Consider the following 19,391-nt stretch of genomic DNA (forward strand, 5'->3'; position numbering starts at 1 on the left):
TTATTTACACATTTGTTTAATAAAAGCCCACCACCTTCTCTTTGCGGCAAAACTGACAGAAGAAAGAAAATCCGGTAGCTGTTGAGCGAGTCCCAAAGAGCAGAGTGAATGAACCCAGATGCTCCTGTGCTTTGCTCCTCTGGCTGATTTCAGTGGTTCATCACGGCACAATTCCAGCAGCAGCACAGAGGAAAAGGATCCCTGGAATACACGTTCCGGTTAGAGGGTGCAATTTCCTCATTTAACATTAACTTGGAGGCTCGGTGGGGAATTCTCCCTGCCTCAGAGGAACGTCAGCCTCGGCCGGCCAGCAGCACCACCCTCCCTCCTCCTTCCCGGGGCCGAGGCCACCAGAGCGCTTCAGCACAGCCTCCCCTCAGCCACTGCTCCTCCTCGGGGGTACATGAGGAGCCCCCCTCGGGCCCGCCATTTTGTGTCTGCACAAGCCGGGGGAGCCGCTGCAGGGCTCGGCCTCGCCGCTCCCCTACGAGCGCACCCTCCCGCAGGAAGGAGGCACAGGCCGGCTGATGCCGCCCCTCAAAAGCCTCCTAAGCCGGGCGGGACCCCCGCGCAGCCCTCAGGAAGCCAAACGCTCAGATATCGCTGACTACTCCGCCATGACGGGCACATTCCCTGCTACCTCCCCGCCCTCCCCTTTATAGCCCCCGCCGCGCGCCGATTGGCTGCGCCGCCTGTCCGTCAGGCTGGGAATTTCCCGGGGGCGGAACCAGCCCCGGTGCTGGTGGCGGAGCGGAGGGACCCGCACCGAGACCCCGGCCCCGATCCCGGCCCCGACCCCGATCCCGGCGGCGGCCCCGCCGTGGGGCGCACGGCAGGTGAGCTCGGAGCGCTGCGGGGCCCTGCCGCCCTCGCGGATAGGAGCCCTGCCCGGGGCACCGGGGTCGCGCCGGGCACCGGGGTCGCGCCGCCCCAGCCAAGGGGCCCGGGCCGGAGGGAACCGCCGGGATCGGGGCTGCGCGTTGACCGTATCTGGCCGGCTCTCGGACCGCTCGGGTGGTCGGGTGGCCGCGTCGTCCCCGCGGATTTGTCCCGGAGCCGCCCGGTGTCGCGAGCTGTCGCGTTAATCGCGCCGTGCCTCAGTTTCCCCTCTCGCGGCCAGGGCGGGGGCCAGGCTGGGTGTCTGTGTTCCCGGCGGTGCCCGGGGGGGAGAGGAGCAGGCTGGGCGGGGTGCGGGTGGGGGTCCCCCGGCCCCCCGGGCGGTGCTGATGCCCCGGGGCGGCCCCACTCCGCCCTCGCCCCGCCTTGCACACCCCCGGCGTTTCACCGGGCCCACGCATCTGCCTCCCGACTGTCCCTGGCGTGTGCTCCCCCCCGGGCAGGGCCGGGTCCTGGGCCCCTCCGGGCTGGCTGTGGCGGTCATGGCCTCAAGGACCCTCCTGGTCGTGCTGTTTTCCTTTCCCTTTGACTTTTTCTCTCTGGTCCAACCGTGTGTGTCCGCATCGGATGCTGATGCAGAAGCTGGAATAGCTGGAGCGGGGATGGCAGCATCCTCCTCTTTTGGGAGGGAGGCACAGCTTGTCTCCCCCTTTCCTCTCCCTCAGTTCCATGCTAAGACCCTCAGGAAGGGCAGAGAGAATAAAATAGAAAAGATGCTGCCTGTCACTGCTGCTTTTAGGTGACAATAGCTCCAGATGGGACTCATGGGGATCTGCATCCTCTCAGATATCTGGCTGTCTTGCTCCTGTGTCCCTGGCACACAGGACAATCCTGTATGAAGAGGTCAAATGCAGCCTTTTCCCTTGAGCTGATTATTCCCATCACTTGGGTGGGTTATTCTCACCACTTGGGGGAATGGGAGCTGTTCTGCTGCCACGAGCTCTTTTGGAGTGCACATTTGATGGAGAGCGCTGTCAGCTGAAGCGTTCCGGAGGCTGGACTTTGGGCACTGGGATGAGTTCTGGAGACAGGAAGGCTCCAACCAGGCACATCCTTGAAAGCTGTCTCTGTGGTGAGGTGAAGTAAGCAAGAAGAAAACAGGAGAGGCTTTTTGCTGCCTTTGGCATTGTTCCTGGTTCTGCAAGAAATCCCACGACGCCCTTTCGGCCCGACCTACGCCAGGCAAATCTATTTAGCGCAGGGCCGTGGGTTGTTGCTTGCCAGCAGCTGATACAAAACTCTCTTGGGTGGAGGAAACTGAACCATCTACTCTTGTGGCATTGCAGGTTTTGTTTTAAAGCAGCAGTTCTTACACTTTGGGTGGCACTTCATGTACGCTTTGGTGTAGCTTTGTGGTGCCACTATCTGCTACTGGCTTGGTTGTTGCTGGCTGAAGCACACCAAGTTGGACAGGAGTAGCCTGGGAACAAGAAAAAGGCTACGAGGAAAGGGGTGGCTGTGCCTTGTTCTGCTTTGGAGTGCTGTGACAAGCAGACGTGATGCTGCTGAGCTCTGCAGGGAGAAGTGGAACAGGCAGGATGAGCCAGATGTCTTTGCAGCAGAAGACAGGGTCTTGCATAAATCCTGCCCCCATGCTGCCAACAGAGCACCACCATGCCTGGCTGCATGTCCTGCTTGGCTGCATCTCCTGCCTGCATTGAAGCTTGGGCCCATCCCAAGGAGCTCTGCAGCTGTGTGTGGTTACCTGTGTTTGTAAACCTGGCAGACCTAGGGAAATGCTTTATTTTCTTTGTGAGCAGCCTCATCAGAAGCAGGTTGTTCTGTGAAGCCTCTTCAGGAGGTGGGTTTTTGAGGTGAGAGTGGGCTTTCTTGCTGGGAGATGTCTTTAATACCTGCTGTGTTTTGGGTAAGGCTCTTGCTTTTCCCTCTCTCTCTTTGTGACTAAACTGGCTGGAAAGGAACACACTGCAAGTGAAGGTTCAGATCTTTCCCTATGAGACCTGAGCCTTGCAGTGCCTGCTTTCCTCTACTTTTATTACTCCCAGCTCTGTGGACTGCAGTGCCCAAAAAGTGTCACTATTGCTGCCTCCTAAAACCATCTCTACTTTTGCTTTCCTGCAAATGAGACCAGTCCAGGAGTCCAGGAATGGTTATCCCTTGTCTGAAAAGCTGCTGGAGCCCTGTAGAAGAAAACCGGTGTGGGGGCTACAATGTTTTCCAGTAAAATGATCAAACAAACAAAGAAACAAATCATTCCATGATGTCTGAGTGGCTTTTGCTTTCCCTCTGAGGAGGCATGTTGGAGACCCAGCAGCCCCAGTCATGGGAAAATTACGCTGGCAGCCTGCAGGGATTTGCTTTCACCTCCTGTGATCCTGGTGCGGAGGAGGCTTCCTGTGAATGTTGTGCACTGGAGTAAGGAAAACCCCCTTCCCTTTAGGGCTGGGCCATCACAGGATGGGAATTGAAGGGCTGCCAAAACTGCAGTTCTGGGAGGCTGCTCCCCACCCTGAGGTCACTGCCCAAAGCAAACCCCCAGCAGTGCTGGCCCCCCTCCTGCGCAGGCTTCACATCCTAAGCCTTGGTATCTTCAGTGTTCAGTAATTTTAAAGTAGGAATCACATCCTTCTGCCACTTTTGCATGGCTGGTACAGTGATGGCTGTGGCAGTGGTGCATATTGTTCTAGGTGACAGCTCCAGCTCACTCCCAAGCCACAGCACAGCTATTTAAACACCACTCTGCTTTCATCTTTGCCTGTGAATCTCCCCTGCCCACTCTCGCTCTCTACTTTTGCTGAGTTGCCATAAAAATTTGCTACCTAAAGGTCTTGGGTGGTCTGCATGGTGCCCCTGTGGCAATCTCTGACAGCAGCTGGGCATGGAGCCAGTGAGCTGAAGCCAGGCAGCCACAGTCCGAGCCTGGTCCTCAGGCCCCAGGGCTGTGAAATACTGTCAGATCACCTTAGGAACTGTTGACTGACAAAGAGGGAAGTGTTTTCTGGTGGTTTGGTGGTTTCTGCTGGAGTCTGTGGTAGTCGTGTTTTCTTTGTGTATCTAACCACTGTTAGGTGCTGGTGTATGGCCCCCTCTCTCCTCCCCTTGTGCTTTCATTGAAATGAGATTTTTCACTGTAAATCTCACCTGCCAGAACTCTTAAGGAAAAAACACAACAATCCAAGACTGGGATCATTTACTTGGTCTCTGGTCCCCAGGGTGACCTCTCTACTCCAGCTGCGCCTTGCAGAAATTGGACTGTGCCTCCACTCCAGGAAAACCCACCCTGTCCCCAGTGATGGCCTGGAATGCTGTGGAAACCCCTCCCTCTTGCTGGCAATTGTTTGCTGGTGAATTTGCGGCTGGTCTGTGCTTCCGTCAGCTGGAGATAGTCCAGTTCCTCTCCCCAGCTGTTATTTGAAAACAGCTCCTGTGGTCCCCTTGCTACAATCTCCCTGGTGGGGTACAGAGCTGGAGTAGAAAAGTTGTTTACAGAATCTTGAGAAGAGGGAATATCAGAGGTTTGCAGTGGCTCCTCCCGTCTGGGAGAATATGGGATCGCTGTGATTGAGCTGTGCTGTTTGCAGGTCAGTGCAGCTGGACCCTGAGGGATTCCTGCAGGGGTGCACAGGGGACAGGTACCTCCCATGTGCTATGGGACAAGGCAGAAAACCTCCAGGTTTGGGGTCTGGCATTAAGAAGAACGAGGACTGGTATTTCATGCTACTTCCAAGCCACATGAGGAGATGGTACCACAGGAGAGGGCAGCTCTTCCCTCTTCTTCCTCCTCTCCTTACCTTCCCTGAAACACACCTGGGCTCATCCTGGTGCAGGATGCAGATGCCGCACAAGATCATCACTGCAGGGTGGTTTTGGTACCCAGCTCCTCCGAGAGCCCCAGGTGTGGAGCAGCACGTGGTGCCTGGACAGCAGTGAGAAGCAGGCTCAGGTCCCCAGCCAGCCTGTGATGCCATCCCCATTCTCTGCCAGGCTGCCCAGGCAGGTAGCATGGCCACAGGTGATGGCATTTCCTAGCCACAAGAGTCCCACTGGGCTGGGCTCTTCCAACCTGGCCTTGATCACTTCCAGGGATGGGGCATCCACAGCTGCTCTGGACAGCCTGTTCTGGTACTTCACACCCTCACAGTAAATAATCTCTCCCTAATACCTAATCCAAACCTGTCCTCTATTTAAGACTGGCTGTGTCAATGCTGCCATTGCTGGAACCCACAGCTCTGAAATGGCCCTGGTTCTTCCACAGCCTCCTGTCAGCTGCTCTGGGCTCCAGGAATAGCCTCTCCTCAGCTCACCCCACACCACCACAGCTGGACAGTTCCAGCTGCTTGGGACAAGGTCACTAGCTCCCCATGGGGGGGGCAGAGGCATTGGGGGGCTTGGCAGCACCCACGGAGTGGGAGGATGATGAGATGCACCAATGCGTCTCCCAGAAGCAGAGTGCTGTTGAGGCCAGGCCTAATTCCCTGTCACTCAGGCAGGCATTAATTGCTGCTCCAGTTGTGGATTGTGCCAGGTGGCAGCTGTCATTTGGAAAGTCCCTGCTGCTCCCTGGCAGGCAGGTCATCCAAACTGAAGATCTGCCTGCATCGCTCATGGCATGAGCATTAGTCTGAGGTTGAGACAGTTTTAGGTACAGGCTACCCCCTTCCCCTTTCTAAATGCCTCCTCTCAGCCCCCTCCTGCTCACCAGCTGTCTTGGCTAGGAGAAGAGCACTTTGGGTGCTCCTGTTGTGCCGCCAGGCAGCATCCCAGCTTCAGCTGGCACAAGGACCTTCTCAGCTGCTGCTCTGCTCCATGCTGTAACAAGCTGGCACCAGGGGGGATAGTTCTTATAAGTTGTGCTGTGATTCACAGCTGCTGCTTTATTGCCCCAAGAGATGGGTGAGACCTGGAGCCAGGATCCTGCCCAGCTGTCCCCCAGGCCAGACTTCAGCAAGGAGGAGGCCTTAGGCCACCCACAAGGGCAAGGAATTGGAAAAGCAGTTAGCATACTGCTTGTGGGTGTTTTTTCCCCTTGGGCTTTGCTCCCAGCCCAGCACATGCCCAGATGTTTCCTGTGCCCAATTCAGGAACCCGTGCTTCTGGCAGCCAGTTTTTCTGGCTGAGCAGGACAGAGTGGGTCCCTGCCTGGCTCCTGGGGCTAATCCCCCAATACAGCCCAAACTTCTGCTCAGCTGCTGGTTAATTTGGAGTTGCAGACACTACCCCTCCCCAAACAGCCCCTCACAAGCCTTTATGGAGCCCAGAAATACCATGTGTTGAGCAGGATGCCCTGATGACAGTGCCCAGGTTTGCTCTGGTGTAGGTGGATGCTCCTGGGCTGCATCTCCACCTCTCCAGGGATGCAGCAACCAGGGGTTGCAGCCTTCTCTGTGACTCCAGTGCCCTTCATGGGTGAGAGCCAGCCCCAAGTGGGGCTGCTGGTGATGCCTCCTCGTGTGACAGTTCTCATGGCCGTGAGTCACCCCAACACATTCGCCCCAAGCAGGGCTGGAGGGGGAAGTGCCTTCACCTGGCTCACTTGTTGGCTGGCTGGCAAGCAGTGAGGCACCAGCACAGCACCCTGGACCCCGATACGGTTGGGACCAGGGGACTGTGGCACCATCTGGAGCCAGAGGAAGGTGACACGGTGCTCCATTGCCTTGCAGGGATGCCTGGCTGGGAGGTAGGCGACTGAACAGCAGGCATGGAAGGGAGAGGACCCTATCATATCTATGACCCCGGTGGGGGCTCAGAGGAGAATGGATCCACGGCCTTGGAGCGGCTGGTGGAAGAGAACGCCCGGCTGAAGGAGAAGATGCAAGGGATCAAGTCTATCGGTAACTGCTGCCTGCCAGGGGGATGAGATTTGCCTTTGGAGCAGCCTAGCCTGTGCCCACAAAGCCAGGGGTTTCTTGCTTGATTGAGGAAGGGTGCTGGTAGAAGCTGGGGGTCTTGGCACTGGGGTAGCAGCAAAACCCTCTCTGTCCTGGAGGGTTAGGCAGGATGTCTGAGCTTTTTCACATGGTGATGCAGAGGGAGCAAGATTTTGCTGAACTTCTGGGGTGTTTTATGGTGGAATAAATGGCTGGAAAGAAAAAAACAAGTGCTGGAGCAAGGACAGCCCCACAGAGTTCATAGGTGCTGGTATCTGTTCTGCTTTTGATGAAAATCTGCACTTCCTGCAAGCCTTGTTGGGCAAGGGGCTTTTCCCAGGTGTTTCTCAAGGAACGTGATGTTGACTGCTCCTGTGGCAGCAGGGACATGCCAATGTTGAAATATTCCAGCTGAGTTGTGCCACCCTCTTTCTTCTCCTTGTCAGCCTTCCCCCGCTCCTACCCCCAGTTTTGCTTTCTGTCTCGTGACCCGGCTTCCTCCTTTGAGTCCTGCTTCTGCAGCCGAATTTCCACCTGCCTCGTGATTCCTGTTGTGTCACCATGCCCTTACCTGGGACAGGGGCTCACTGGTGTGACAGCAGCCCCCCCTCATGCGGGGGGGTTGCATTGTTCATGCCAGACCACAAAGTGGGGAGGTTGGACCTTTAAGTCCACCACCCAGGCTTAAATTTGTCTCTTCTGGGAAGCAGAGGAGACCTCGAGAGCCACTGTAGTGCTTCTGCCTCCTGTAACCAGTCCTCTATGTGTCAGCATGAGGATCTCTGAAATCAGTGAGCCGCTGATCCAGCTTTGCCATTGGATTTATCCCAGAATAGTTGTTTCCAGATGAAGAAGGACTATTCTGGGCATTGCTCCAGCCAGACAGGATTTTTGGTGCTGGTGAATGGGGCTACTGCAGGACAGGCACTTGGGGAAGGAGGCTGAACGTCCTTCTGTTGCCCACAACAGGAGAGCTTCTGGAGGAGTCCCAGGTCGAGGCATCCAAGTTGCGTCAGAAGGCAGAGGACCTCGTGAAGGACAACAAAATGCTGATTGGATCACCTTCCTTAGAGGAGTTGGTGGAAACCGGAGGTAGGAGATGTGAGGCTCATGGGGGAAGAATAACCTGATGGCTCAGAATCCTGAGCTTGGGGGAAGGGAAGGGCTGTGCAAGAGACCTTAATGAGAGTCCCTTGCAGCTGTGTCATCTCTGATACATCTGGAGTGTATCAAACCACTGCTATCCTCCCTTCTAAAAGGAGGTTCTGTCCCATCCCCATAGGTGAGGTAGAAGTCATCCATCAGTGCCTGACCCTGCAGGGGTCTGCTGTCTGCATCCCTGTGCCAGGTGGAGAGAGGCCCTGCTCTCCAAAAGGCTCATGGCTGCATCCTCTCCCCTCTCTGCAGCCGTCGGCCCCGATCCCAGCTTTGCTCGGGCAGCCCCAGGCAGTGCCCAGCCGGACGTGGAAGCACGGAAATCACCTCCAAGTGTGAGTCTGCTGAATGTGGAAGCTGGTGCTGGCATGATTGGAGAGGGAGGCACTGTCCATCTAATAAAGCAAAAGGAGGCAACCTTTAGCCTCTAGGAATAGGAATGAACCTGAAAGGAGGGATCAGCTCCCCTGCTGTACTCCTGGTGGTCCCTCTCTTTGTGTGGTGGGCATCCATTCCCTGGGGAGCTCTGACCTGGCTGCCTCCCCTTGCAGACATCCTCCTCAAAGTTTGAGATTGTTGCCATTGAAGTGCAGGGATTTCCCCAGGAGAGCAGGAGAGCAATGAGTGGCCCTGGTTCCTGCAGGATTTGGTGTTGGCAGGTGGGGAGTGGAGCAGTGTCAGGGGTTTGGGGGTGTGCAGAGCTGCAGTTCTGTGCCCAGGCAGGCACCAGCAGGGCTGGCTGACCCATGTCAAAGCAACCCTTAGGCAAACCACAGAGGGATAAACTGGGCAAGGGTCCTCCCCCAAACACAGCTGGCCTGACTGGGCCTGGGCGAGGGGCCAGTGAAGCAGCCCCAGCCAGATGGGGGTGCCAGTGTCTGCAGATGCCACACGACAGTGACAGGAAGAGCTGTGACAACCCAAGTAGCTGTCAGTGATGCTCTGATGTTCAGCTGGTGCCCACACTGGGTGGGAGGACCAGGCCTCCAAGCCCTGTCATTGCTGATGGGGTCTGCCCTAGCCAAAACACCTCTGTGTGCTCCATTTACTGGCACCTGAATGTCCTCCTGACTGTCATTGCCCCATCCTGTCCTGCTCTGGTTTTTTGTGTGCTGGAATGGAGGGGAGAAAGGGTGGGGAGCCCAAGGGGAATGAACATCAGCTGGCACCACATGGTACCAGTAAGAAGACAAGCTCTCATTGCACATCCCTGTTCGCATTGGCCAGAGAGGTTCTTGGAGGGGTTGAGTCTTACGGGACACTCCTGGGGTGCAGCTATGAGGTGATGGAGAACAGAATGGGATCTGCTTGGCCACCTGCTGGTTCCTGAGCCAAATCCAAGTCCTTTGCTCACAGCTGGAATCTCCCAACTTAGGTCCTCACTGTCCCCCAGTGGACGTGGGTGGGAGGAGCTGGCTGTGCTACGCCCCACACACACCCTCCCACAGCAGGTTTGAGGCTGTAAATTCCGGGGTCAGGGTGCTGGGGACACTGAGCTGCCCTGTGGTGCAATCTGGGGCATTCTCACAGGCAGCAGGTGAATCAGTGAGGCTGGGAGTGGAGTGGGTGTAGGTGTACCAGGACATCCCCAACTCCTCCCAGCAGTGCCACGTGTGCCAGCTGTTGTGCCAGCGGCACCTCCTGGGCTATGGAGGAGTTAACCAACCACACCAGAGGAGCATAAACCTGGAGACTCCCCATGGGCAGGGTACACCCTGAGACTGGTGGGTGTGCCCTGACCTGGGCTTTCCCGGCCATCATTTTAAATCCCGTGCATCACGCGCTTGGCTGTCACCTGCTAAAGGGCTCGGGTTCCTGGTGCCTGGTGTGCCACAGCAGCAGGGAGCACAGAAGTAGGACAAGTGGAAGGAAAACATGGGATTTGGGGTAAGATCACTACCCCTTCCAGCACAGACCAGGGTGTACGTAGAGAGGACAGTCTCAGAAGATGGGATTTTTAGTCTCAGTGCAGATGGGAAAAGTTCAGATGGAGAAGAGACAAAGGGTGGAGATGCCTCCATTTCTGTCAGTGATTTGAGAGTGTGTTCAGCTCAGATAGCCAAGGGGCACAGGGAATCCGTGAGCTGCTGCCATGTTCTCCTCCACCCGGGGACTCAGTGTGCCATATCCAGCAGCTGGGAATCAGACCTTTACAAAGCTGACACAGTTTTTCAGCGTACTGAGAGGTGCTGCAGAGTGTCTTGGTGCTGGCCCAGCTCCCAACCCCAGCCCTGGATGGGACATGAAGTTGATCTGCCCCAAGAGGAACTTTGCAATGCTTTAACTGGTCTGACCACACTTGATCCCCTCCCCATTCCCAGGATTTGGAGCAGCCACCGAACGAGGATGCCAACCTGCTGCCCCAGCTGCAGCAGCTGGAGAACACACTGAGTGGCTGTGCCAAGGAGGCCAGCAAGGACCAGGTCTTTGTGCGCATGGGCTACATGGCCTCCGAGCTCAAGCGCTTGGCCTCCAAGGTGCACAAGAATGAGCAGAGAACATCGTTCCTGCAGGTGAGGGCTGGCCTGGAACTTATTGGAGATTTTCCTCCTTCTCTTTTCTCCCACCAAACCCCTCCTGCCCATCCTGAGGTGGACACTCACCTCCGTAGCATGGCTTGGTGGGAGGTGTGGGTGGCCCAGGGCTGGCCATGGTCCTCACACTACCAGTGTTCACCTCCAGACGCTGTGTGAGACGCTGCACAGTGAGAACAAGGAGCTGCGCACCAAGCTGGAACATGACCTGGAGCAGAGAAACCAGGCTCTGGAGAAGCTCAGGTGAGGGTGGACTATGTGGATGGGAACAGGGCTGCCCTGGAAGCTTCTTCCTGCTGACCCATCTCTTCCTGCCCACAGGTGTGAGAACCAGGAGCTCCGGAGGATGGTGACGTTGAGCAGCCAGGACAATGGGAAGAGGGAAGCCACCGAGCAGGTGAGGAGGTAGCATCTCCTTGGAGAGGGCTGGGAAGGAGGCAGGGAGCCTGCTGACACATCAGCAAAGAAGGCCTCATTTTAATCAAGCCCCCAGTTTGTCCCAGTATGACCAGCAGGACTTCTCAGGGTCTCAAGGGGATGGGGGAGGCAGAGGGAGGGGAACTGGCTCGAGTTTAGCCGGCCTTGGGCACAGCCTCCACAAAAGCCCTGAGGGTCCCCCCCGTGCGCGTCCAGCAGAGCGGGGCCATGGTGGAGAAGGCGGCGGGCAGAGAAGAGCTGGAGGCCAAGGAAAAGAAGGTGAAGATCCTGGAGCACCAGCGCAGGGAGGTGAGGACCAGGCTGGGAGGGAGGCACCACTAAGGAGGCGGGGAGTGGGCAGAGGGGGCACAAGGCTGGGATGGCACTGAGAGACTGGGGTAGGGCTTCAGAGCTGCAGGAAAGCACTGCTGGAGCTGGGATCTCAATCCAGCTGGTCCCCAAAGTGCTTTCATGACAGGAGTCTGCTGGGGACCACCAGAGCTGGTTCGTAGCAGGGTTTGGGCTCCTGTTCAGCCATCCCTCTCTCCCCGCAGCTGCTGGAGGTGAATAAACAATGGGATCAGCATTTCCGCTCCATGAAGCAGAAGTACGAGCAGAAGGTAGGGCTGGGTGCTCAGGGCTGGGTGCTTGGGGGGCACATTCCTGCTGGGTGAGGACTTGGAGGAAACGGTGTAGGGAGGTTTGGGAGCAGCCTGTGCCTCCTTCCCCCAGTCCTTCCAGGCCAATGCCTCCACTCCTTCCTGGCAGGTCACAGACCTACACCAGGAGCTGGCTGAGGCCCGCAGGGCAGTGACCGAGCTGGAGTCAGAGCGGGAGCAAAAGCAACGGGATTTTGACCGCAAGCTGCTCCTGGCCAAGTCCCGGATTGAAACAGAGGAGGTGAGTCCCTTGGGAAGCGTGACAGGGAGCTGCCAGCCCTGTTGCCCTGCCCTGGCTGATCTTCCCCCAACCCTGGGTCCTGCAGGCAGAGAAGGAGAGGCTGGCCATGGAGGTGAGGGACCTGCAGCAGAGGATGCGGTTCCTGCAGGAACAGCTGGCTCCCGTCACCAGGCAGCGGGAATACCAGGAAAAGGAGATCCAGAGGCTGAACAAGGTAGGGGCCAGGGCACTACTTTTTGCCACCATTTGCCATTACTACATTTTGCCCTCACTGCAAAATGTCTTTAATATTCTCCAGTCTCTTCACCTCTTTCAAATCCAAACCTGACCCTGATAACCTACTCTTGCCCAGGCAGAGACATGTGTCAGGCCCACCACTTGTATGAGGCCCACCACATCCCTCTGGGTTCCGAGGAAGAGGGGTTCAAGTTGTCGTTCTTGTCTCTGCCCAGTTATACCCACTTCCCACACTGGGCACATGCCCGGGGTCCTCCAGAGACATCTTGGGCACTGAACTTGCTCTGACCCTGCTCCCTCCTCTTCTTTAGGCACTAGAAGAGGCCCTGAATGTCCAAGCCTCTCCACCACCCATCTTTGCCATGGAGCCGGCAGGGAAGCTGCCGCAGCAGGAGCTGCTGACCCAGAACGAGCTACTCAAGCAGCAGGTAGGGCAGGACACGGAGCCACTGGGGATGGGCAAGGAAATACATATCTTGAACCTCCACAGCAAAGAGCCCTGTGTGCCAGCTGCAGCCCAGCAGCTGGGCAGGTGTCAGTGCTGGGGTGGTGGGGGTTGGGGACCCAACTCAGCATCCTCCAGGCATTCACCTCACAGCCATGGGCCATCAAGCCAGCCCACATGCCTGGGGCATGGCTGGTGGAGTCAAGGATGGCAGGACAATGCTGTGGGTGCTTAGGGAAGGTGTCTACCCTCAGTCAGGTGCACCCACATTCTTCCTGCCAGGTGAAAATTTTTGAGGAAGACTTCCAACGGGAACGGAGTGACAGGGAGAGGATGAATGAGGAGAAGGAAGAGCTGAAGCAGCAGCTGGAAAAGCTGCAGAAGCAGTTGGTGCTCTCCAACAACCAGGTGAGCAGCAGTGGGTGCTACTAGCAGTGCTCTGTGAGCCCTGTTTCAACCCCACGTGTCTTGGAAATGCTGGTCCCCAGCATCACAGTCCCTGTACATACATCCATCCCCTAAGAGTAGGGGCTGAAGGAGCACAGGAAGACCAGAGGGATGTTTTTCCTTTTGTTTGTCACTGCCAGAGCAACATCTTTCATTCATCTCCTCTTTCTGCACCTTTCTTGGGGGTCTGATGGGGGAGATTGGTGTGGGCATTCCCTCAGCAACCCTCACCGCATGGAGAGAGGGGGTGGCAGGGTGGGCTCTGCACTAACTCTTCTTCCTCCCAGCTGCGAGCCTCCAAGGACGACTGCCAGAGAGAGAAGGAGGAGAAGGAGAAGCTGAAAAAGCTGCTGAAACAGCACAAACAGGTAGGGATGGGAAGAAACCCTCCTTGGGCAGAGGGGCTGGGGGCTGCAGGTGATGAGTGGTGGGGGGGGTGGGCTGCCCCTGGAATTTCTCCAGCATCTGTCCTGGCTCCTTGCAGGCTTCTGGAGAGAGGCTGCACGCCGAGCCAGGGCCAGGGCCGCTGGCCCCAGCCTGCCCCATGTACCAGTACCAGTACAGTCCCCCCATGGCTCCCCCCGTGTACCATGGCTATGACGAGTGGCAGCAGATCCGATACCCGCCAGCCATGCCAGGCGAGCACACGCAAGGACAGAACTTCCACCATTTTCCCCCGGTGAGATTCTACCTGTGCCAGCAGAACGGGGAGCAGAGGGTGACGTGTGGGTGGGCCTGGGACTTGCTGCCCTCCAGGGCCACCAAATCCCAGAACAGGGAACTGAGCACACGTGTCCTATTGGCATGTCACTGCTCAATCCCTTTCCTCCCCTTCCTTTTCCTTCCCACATTGTCAATCAATAACAGAGTACAACCTCATGATTCATCCCCAGTAATTCCCTGTCTCTGTTCCACCTCCTCCCACAGCCTGAGTACCCTTGGCGCCCTCCCTGTGCCATGGCTCGCAGCCAGAACAGCCAACCAGTGGCCGGGGTGAAACCAGTCCCCAAGGACTTGGGTAAGGCTCAGACCCTCCCTGACAGGGGTGCCTGTCCTTCACCCTGAGACTTGGGGCACTTGGCTAAATGGGGGAGGGATGGGGGCACAATTTTCCAGGCAGTGGCCATTTTCCCTTAGCCCCCACTTCTCATCAGCTGAGGGGATGATTTTGCCATGGGGTTGGTCCCTGCTGCATGCCTGCCAGCATCCCTACAGCACCTAAAGTCAGGCTGAGCCCAAACAGCTCAGGGCAGTTAGGGAGTTAGGGCAGTTGGTGCTCAGGGATAACAACCCTGCCACATCCCTCCTGTGAGGCTTGTGTGAAAATGAAGAACTGTGCTTACCCTGTGCCACCCCTCTCTTGTGTCTCAGAACAGGCAGGTCCCGGATTGCCCTAATGCCAAGGACCGGCCACACTCCGACACCAGTGGAAGATGAGTAGGGTGTGTGTGTGTACCCGTATGTGTGTGTCCAGGAGCTTCCTCCAGCTGCCAGTGCCTGTGCAAGGACATGTGCTGCACATGGGGGGCTCAGCAGCACCTTCCCCCAAGGAAATCCTGAAGGAAGGACTAAAGGTGCCATCGTGGTGGCAGCCAGCATGGGGTCAGTCCCCTGCAGCCATCTCCTTCCCCATGAGGAGCCGGGCCTGGCATCGCTGTAGACCCATGCCAAGTCTTCAGGGAAGAGGAGCCAGGGTTTCCTAGGAGCTGCCCCAATCCAGAGCCCCTGGAGGAGTGGGTAACAGCAGGGACTCTCCCAGTGGTGGGAGACCCCACACTCGCAGGCAGGTGCTGGCCGCAGCCATGGCCCGGCCTGAGGGTGGTTGGTGTCTTCATATTTATTTAAGGACTGAAGTGTGGCTGAGTCTCTCTGGTTTTGTCCTGAAAGCTGCTTCCTGTGGGGCAGCCCCTGCGTGGGGAGTGGGAGAGGGAGGGATACCAGGACTGTTGGGTCCCCATGTGCTGGGGTATAGCCATAGAGACAGTGTGTGCAAGGGGGGCCCAGCCCTTGCTTGGGTACCCCAGGATTGTTTCCCCAAGTAGGTGCCCCCCATCTCCCTCTCTGTGCTGAGATCAGCCCCTCACCCTCCCTTCTTCTGCCTCCCACCTCTGCCAGGGCAGAGAAGCCCCTGCTGCCCCCTCTGCCTTTTCATGCAGTAATGGCCTTTGGGACAGTGCACACTGCAAATCTTGCTCCACGAAATAGGTCTGGAGGGGAAAAGACGAGCACAACCCAGTTTCTGTAAGCATGGCTGTCAGAGGTGTGACAGCAGGAGGCACAGGATTCTCTGGATGCCCCTCACTGAGAGTTGTCCCCGGTCCCACCTCCAGCCCCTTTTGACCACCTGTCCTCTTTACTCACTCTCTATCCTGTCCCCAAATGCTGGGCTGTGATGATAAGTCCATGTTTGTAGTTACTGTGGAAAAAATTAAGTTTCTCCAGTCAGGCACTGCTACCCCCAGGCTGGCCACTGTGCCCCCAGCTCTATCCTCCCTACCCCATACCAAACCAATGGGGCTGCACATTTGCAGAGCCTTTATTTGGTGTTTCTATGGTGGGTGGTGAGGGGCTGGCCACCCCCTACCAGGAGAGCAGCACGTCTGTGTGCCAGGACCACGGGCAGCCTGAATGCACTGAAGAGCTGCTCCGCGCTCGGCACGGTCAGGCCAGGCCCGCCCCAGCCGGGGGCTTTCGGGCCGAGCCTTCATGGAGATGTGGTCTCCTGCTCCAGGGACAGCCAGCCCCTGCATCCTCCCACTGCCCGGGATGGTGGAGAGGAGGGGGCAAGCTGGAAGCCAGGAGATGTCACCACCAGGGGTGGAGGTGGGACACAGGGATATTGGAAGTATCCCACTGCCATTGCTGAGGTCTCTGCCACGAGGTTGCCCAGCCCAGCACCCTGACTGGTGGGTGCCAGAGACAGGAGCAATGGAGGGGACAGCACATAATTCCTGCTGCTGGGGAACATCTGGGGAGGGAGTGGAGAGGGAAGTAGCTGGGGAGATGCTGGCCCTCATGCCAGCAGCCTGAGGCTCTACTGCTCCTGCTGTTCATCGTGGTTTTCCTGCTGCCGCCGCCTCAGGTAGGAAATGATGTCATTCTTCACCACGGAGATGTTGGTGCGATGGTACCAGCGCATGACGGGCACGCCCTCAGGGCTCACCAGGAACTTCTCAAAGTTCCACTTGATGTCATGGTTCCGCAGAGGCTCCCAGAAGAGCTTGTTGGGGTTCCCAAACTCCTCCGCCACCGGGGGACAGGCGTTCTGCAATGGAGAGCCAGTGCATCACAGCCTTGCCCCTCCAAAAAGCGAGCTGGGTGTGTCCCACTCCTCTCCCCTTGCCTTAGCACCCACCTTCAGGAAGGTGAAGATCTTCTGCTCCTTGGCCCCGTTCACATCCCCTTTCTGGAACAGCTGGAAGTTGGGAACAAAGCCACCTCCTGGCCGGACATACCTACAAGGCGGGGGAACAGGACATTGTGCAATAGACAGCTCTGGGTGCTTGCACAGGGCTGATGACAGGACCCCAAACCCCTTGTTTGGGGGCCACAGCCAGCAGCAGCTGCAGCCTGTGCTCCCACTGCCTGGCTGGGACCCCAGCAGCAAAGCCAGGGGAGTGAGGTGTCCCACAGCCCCCACCACAGTACTCACTTAAGCGCAGGGAGGATCTCTGAATTCTGGCCGGGTTCCTGCTTCCCAAATTGGTTGGAAGGGAAGCCAAGGACCACAACTCCCTGGTTTCTCAGCTCATCTTGTAGTGCATTCAGTTCTGCATGCAAGGAGAGCAAGAAGTGGGTTAGCAGAGGTCCGAGCACACCTCCACACCTGCTCTTACCCCCTGGGACCATCCCAGTCAGGCTGGGCCCTGGGGAGCAGGCATTAACTCTTTCCCTAGCTCCCTGAAGTAGAACGGATCATGGGGATGTGCCAAAGGCTGCAGTCCTGGGCCCTGCTCTGAGCCCAAGGTGCCCATGCCCTGCAGGACCCTTACCAACATACTGCAGCGTCAGGCCTCAGTATGTGGCTACGTTGACGAAGAGCACTGTCTTCCCCTTGTACCTCTCAAAGGGAATGTACTCGTCTCCATCGAGGGTCAGGGCCCCGTAGTTGTAGATGGTGTCCTTCACCGAGTGGTAGCAGTCCACCTGTGGGGCGAGGAGCATCCTGTGGGAGCAGACTGGGGGCTGCCGGTACCCTGCTGCCCATCCCCACGGCCAGCAGAGCAATGGGGCCAGCCCTGCTGCTGCCTGCGGGGACAGCTTCCAGCCTTGTGTCCCCTGCCCCGAGTGCCGCTGGCAGCAGCCAGGCTCCGGCATGCCAAGGTCGCGGTGGTGGGACAGGCTGACTGGGGCATGCGGATGCACATGGGTCTGGCTGCAGCTGCGGGAATGTTTACCGAACAGGGAGCAGCAGGAAGGCGAGCGGCTGCAAAACAGCCGGAGCACAGGGGGAGGCCAGCACCAGAATGCCGAGGCTGTGGGCAAGGGAGCAGGACCCAGCACCCCCGGAAGCCCTGGGGGACAGGGGCGGTGCAGGGGGCTCCGGGTGGGATGCGGAAGGGTCCAGCTGGAGCAGCCCCTGCATCCGGGGCCACAGGGGTTAACCCAGAGGAGCCCATCTCCTGCCCCCACCAGGGTACCCAGGCTCAGCCAAGTGCCACCCAGGGGCTATTTTGGGAGCTGGTGAGAGGTGAAGTCACAGGGGCTGTGCTCAAGAAGTGAAAGCTCCGCGGGACTGTGGGGTCCCGGTGGCAAGGTGGGGAGCCTGGCTGGGGGGGTGACAGTGCCCCTGTCCGCTGGGCTGTGGGGACACGGTGGGTTCCACACCTTCCAAACATGGGGGAACCCTCCCGGACATTGCATGGAGAAAAGTCCCCGTGCTCTACCCCCGGGGAGGTCACTTGGGGAACACACGTGGCTCTGTCACCCCTCTGTCCCCAACCCCAGGACAGCGATTCTTGGCCCTTGGCAAGAACTCAGAAAATCCTCCCGTGATCCAGGCACCGGGATTGTAGGGGGAAGGAGGGGGAGTCACGGGGCCACCGTGCCTCACCCCTGCCCCGGGGAGCCCTGCAGAGAGCCGTGGGAACAGGCGCGTCCCCAGGGTGTCGCACACCCCCTGAACCCCCCTGAACGCCCCGTGAGGGTGTCCCCCTCCTCTTACCTTCTCCCTCTCCTCACTTCGCCCCAACTGGACGAGCCCAGCCAAGAAAAGGGGCAAAATCCAGCTGCTGCGGGAGCAGCCCCCCATGGCTGGGCGCGGGGTGCGGGGTGCCGGCACCCCCTGACAGCCCGGGGCGATCGGCCGGGACCAGCGCCGCTGTCGCCGCTGTCACCTCCGAGCCCGGAGGCTGAGAAATAGCTGCGGGGCTGCGAGGGGGGAGCCAATGGCCGGGGGGGGGCCGGGCCGGGGCCGCGTTAACCGTGTGGGCTCTGGGACGGACACACGGACAGACACCGCCCGGGGGTGGCACCATGGCCTGGCGGGGACCCGGGGCACCCAAGGGGACACGGGGCAGCGGCATGTGCCGAGGGTTTATGCAACGTGTCACCCGAGCCGGGATTAAACCCGCAAGGTGGGGGGAGAGATAGCGGGGGAAGGGGGGAAAGAGGTGACGGGGGATGGAGAGGGGGCAGGGTGGGAGAGGTGTCGCGGGGGAGAGGTGCCCCATCCTGCAGGCCACCCAGCCAGGGTGACATTTCCCCCCCAAGGGGGGTGTTGGCATCCGAGGAGGAGCAGGGACCAAATCCCCACCCAGCAGCAGCCTCGGGGTTCGGTGGGTGCCTCCCTCAATGGCTGCTCGGGCTGGGCTGGGGAAGGTTGATCCTGCTCCTTTGTGCCCGGTAAATGAAGGTGCTGCCGGAGGCAGCTCTGGAGGAGGATCCTTCCTCACAGGGGCTGTTCTGCAGCTGCTGAGCTGTGGCTCCCTGACCCTGCTGGGGTCAAGGCCAGGGCACTGCTGTCCCTTAGCCCTTGGTGTCCCCAGGGGCAGGAGTTTCCAGGGTCCTGTTTGCTTAGCCAAGGAATGTGAACATTTACCCTGGGCTGTCTCCAAGGAAAATATCCGTGGTGAGGTGTAAATTCCCTGAAATCCCCCAACAAAATTATTCAGTGGGAGAATTAACTGGTTGGAGGGGAGCTGGGGGAGTTGTGGTTTTGGGGGGAGGCTGGCCTGGGGTGGAGGACAGTACGGGGTGGCAGTGGGTCAGCCCTGGAGGGACCATGAGTGCCAGCATGAGGTTTGGCTTTACTAGAAAGCAGGGTCAGCCCTGCACAATGTCACTGAGCCAGCTGCTGGAGATGCTACCAAGGAAGGGGAGTGTGGCCATGGGTTAAGAGGAAGCTGGGAGCAATCTCCCAATCTGTGTTCTTCCCCAGAAGGAACACCATGTCCTGGGAAAGGCTGATGCTGTGAGGCTCCAACTGCAGCCTCAGCTGGTGTGGGAGGGCTGGGGGTTGGGTACATCTCCCAGGCACACAGGGAAGCCACGGAGCAGGGGAGCTGGGGGTCTCTGCACAGGCAGCATTTC

At 58.3% G+C, this 19,391-nt stretch overlaps 2 protein-coding genes across 4 annotated transcripts; one reads left to right on the forward strand and one right to left on the reverse strand.

Moving 5' to 3' along the window:
* Positions 1-706: 706 nt before the first annotated feature.
* Positions 707-14,718, forward strand: TNIP1 (TNFAIP3 interacting protein 1). 3 transcript variants are annotated; one of them, XM_058848549.1, is made up of 17 exons: positions 707-836; positions 6,519-6,689; positions 7,695-7,817; positions 8,133-8,215; positions 10,202-10,393; positions 10,563-10,657; positions 10,736-10,811; positions 11,048-11,140; positions 11,386-11,451; positions 11,600-11,731; positions 11,817-11,945; positions 12,280-12,396; positions 12,696-12,821; positions 13,148-13,228; positions 13,345-13,539; positions 13,788-13,878; positions 14,232-14,718. In XM_058848549.1, exons 2-17 carry the CDS (start codon positions 6,557-6,559, stop codon positions 14,255-14,257), a joined length of 1,758 nt encoding a protein of 585 aa, XP_058704532.1. In that variant the 5' UTR covers positions 707-836; positions 6,519-6,556; the 3' UTR covers positions 14,258-14,718. The 3 variants fall into 3 exon arrangements, with proteins under 3 accessions (XP_058704532.1, XP_058704533.1, XP_058704534.1); XM_058848550.1 differs by having other exon boundaries at positions 11,051-11,140; XM_058848551.1 differs by lacking the exon at positions 11,048-11,140.
* A 660-nt stretch (positions 14,719-15,378) lies between these two features.
* Positions 15,379-18,224, reverse strand: GPX3 (glutathione peroxidase 3). The gene is made up of 5 exons (XM_058848552.1): positions 18,025-18,224; positions 16,853-17,006; positions 16,513-16,630; positions 16,216-16,315; positions 15,379-16,125 (listed from the first exon to the last, which is right to left on the reverse strand). Exons 1-5 carry the CDS (start codon positions 18,109-18,111, stop codon positions 15,895-15,897), a joined length of 690 nt encoding a protein of 229 aa, XP_058704535.1. The 5' UTR covers positions 18,112-18,224; the 3' UTR covers positions 15,379-15,894.
* Positions 18,225-19,391: the final 1,167 nt, after the last annotated feature.

This window comes from Poecile atricapillus, chromosome 13, assembly GCF_030490865.1.
Source record: "Poecile atricapillus isolate bPoeAtr1 chromosome 13, bPoeAtr1.hap1, whole genome shotgun sequence".
In the NCBI taxonomy this organism is placed as follows: Eukaryota; Metazoa; Chordata; class Aves; order Passeriformes; family Paridae; genus Poecile; species Poecile atricapillus.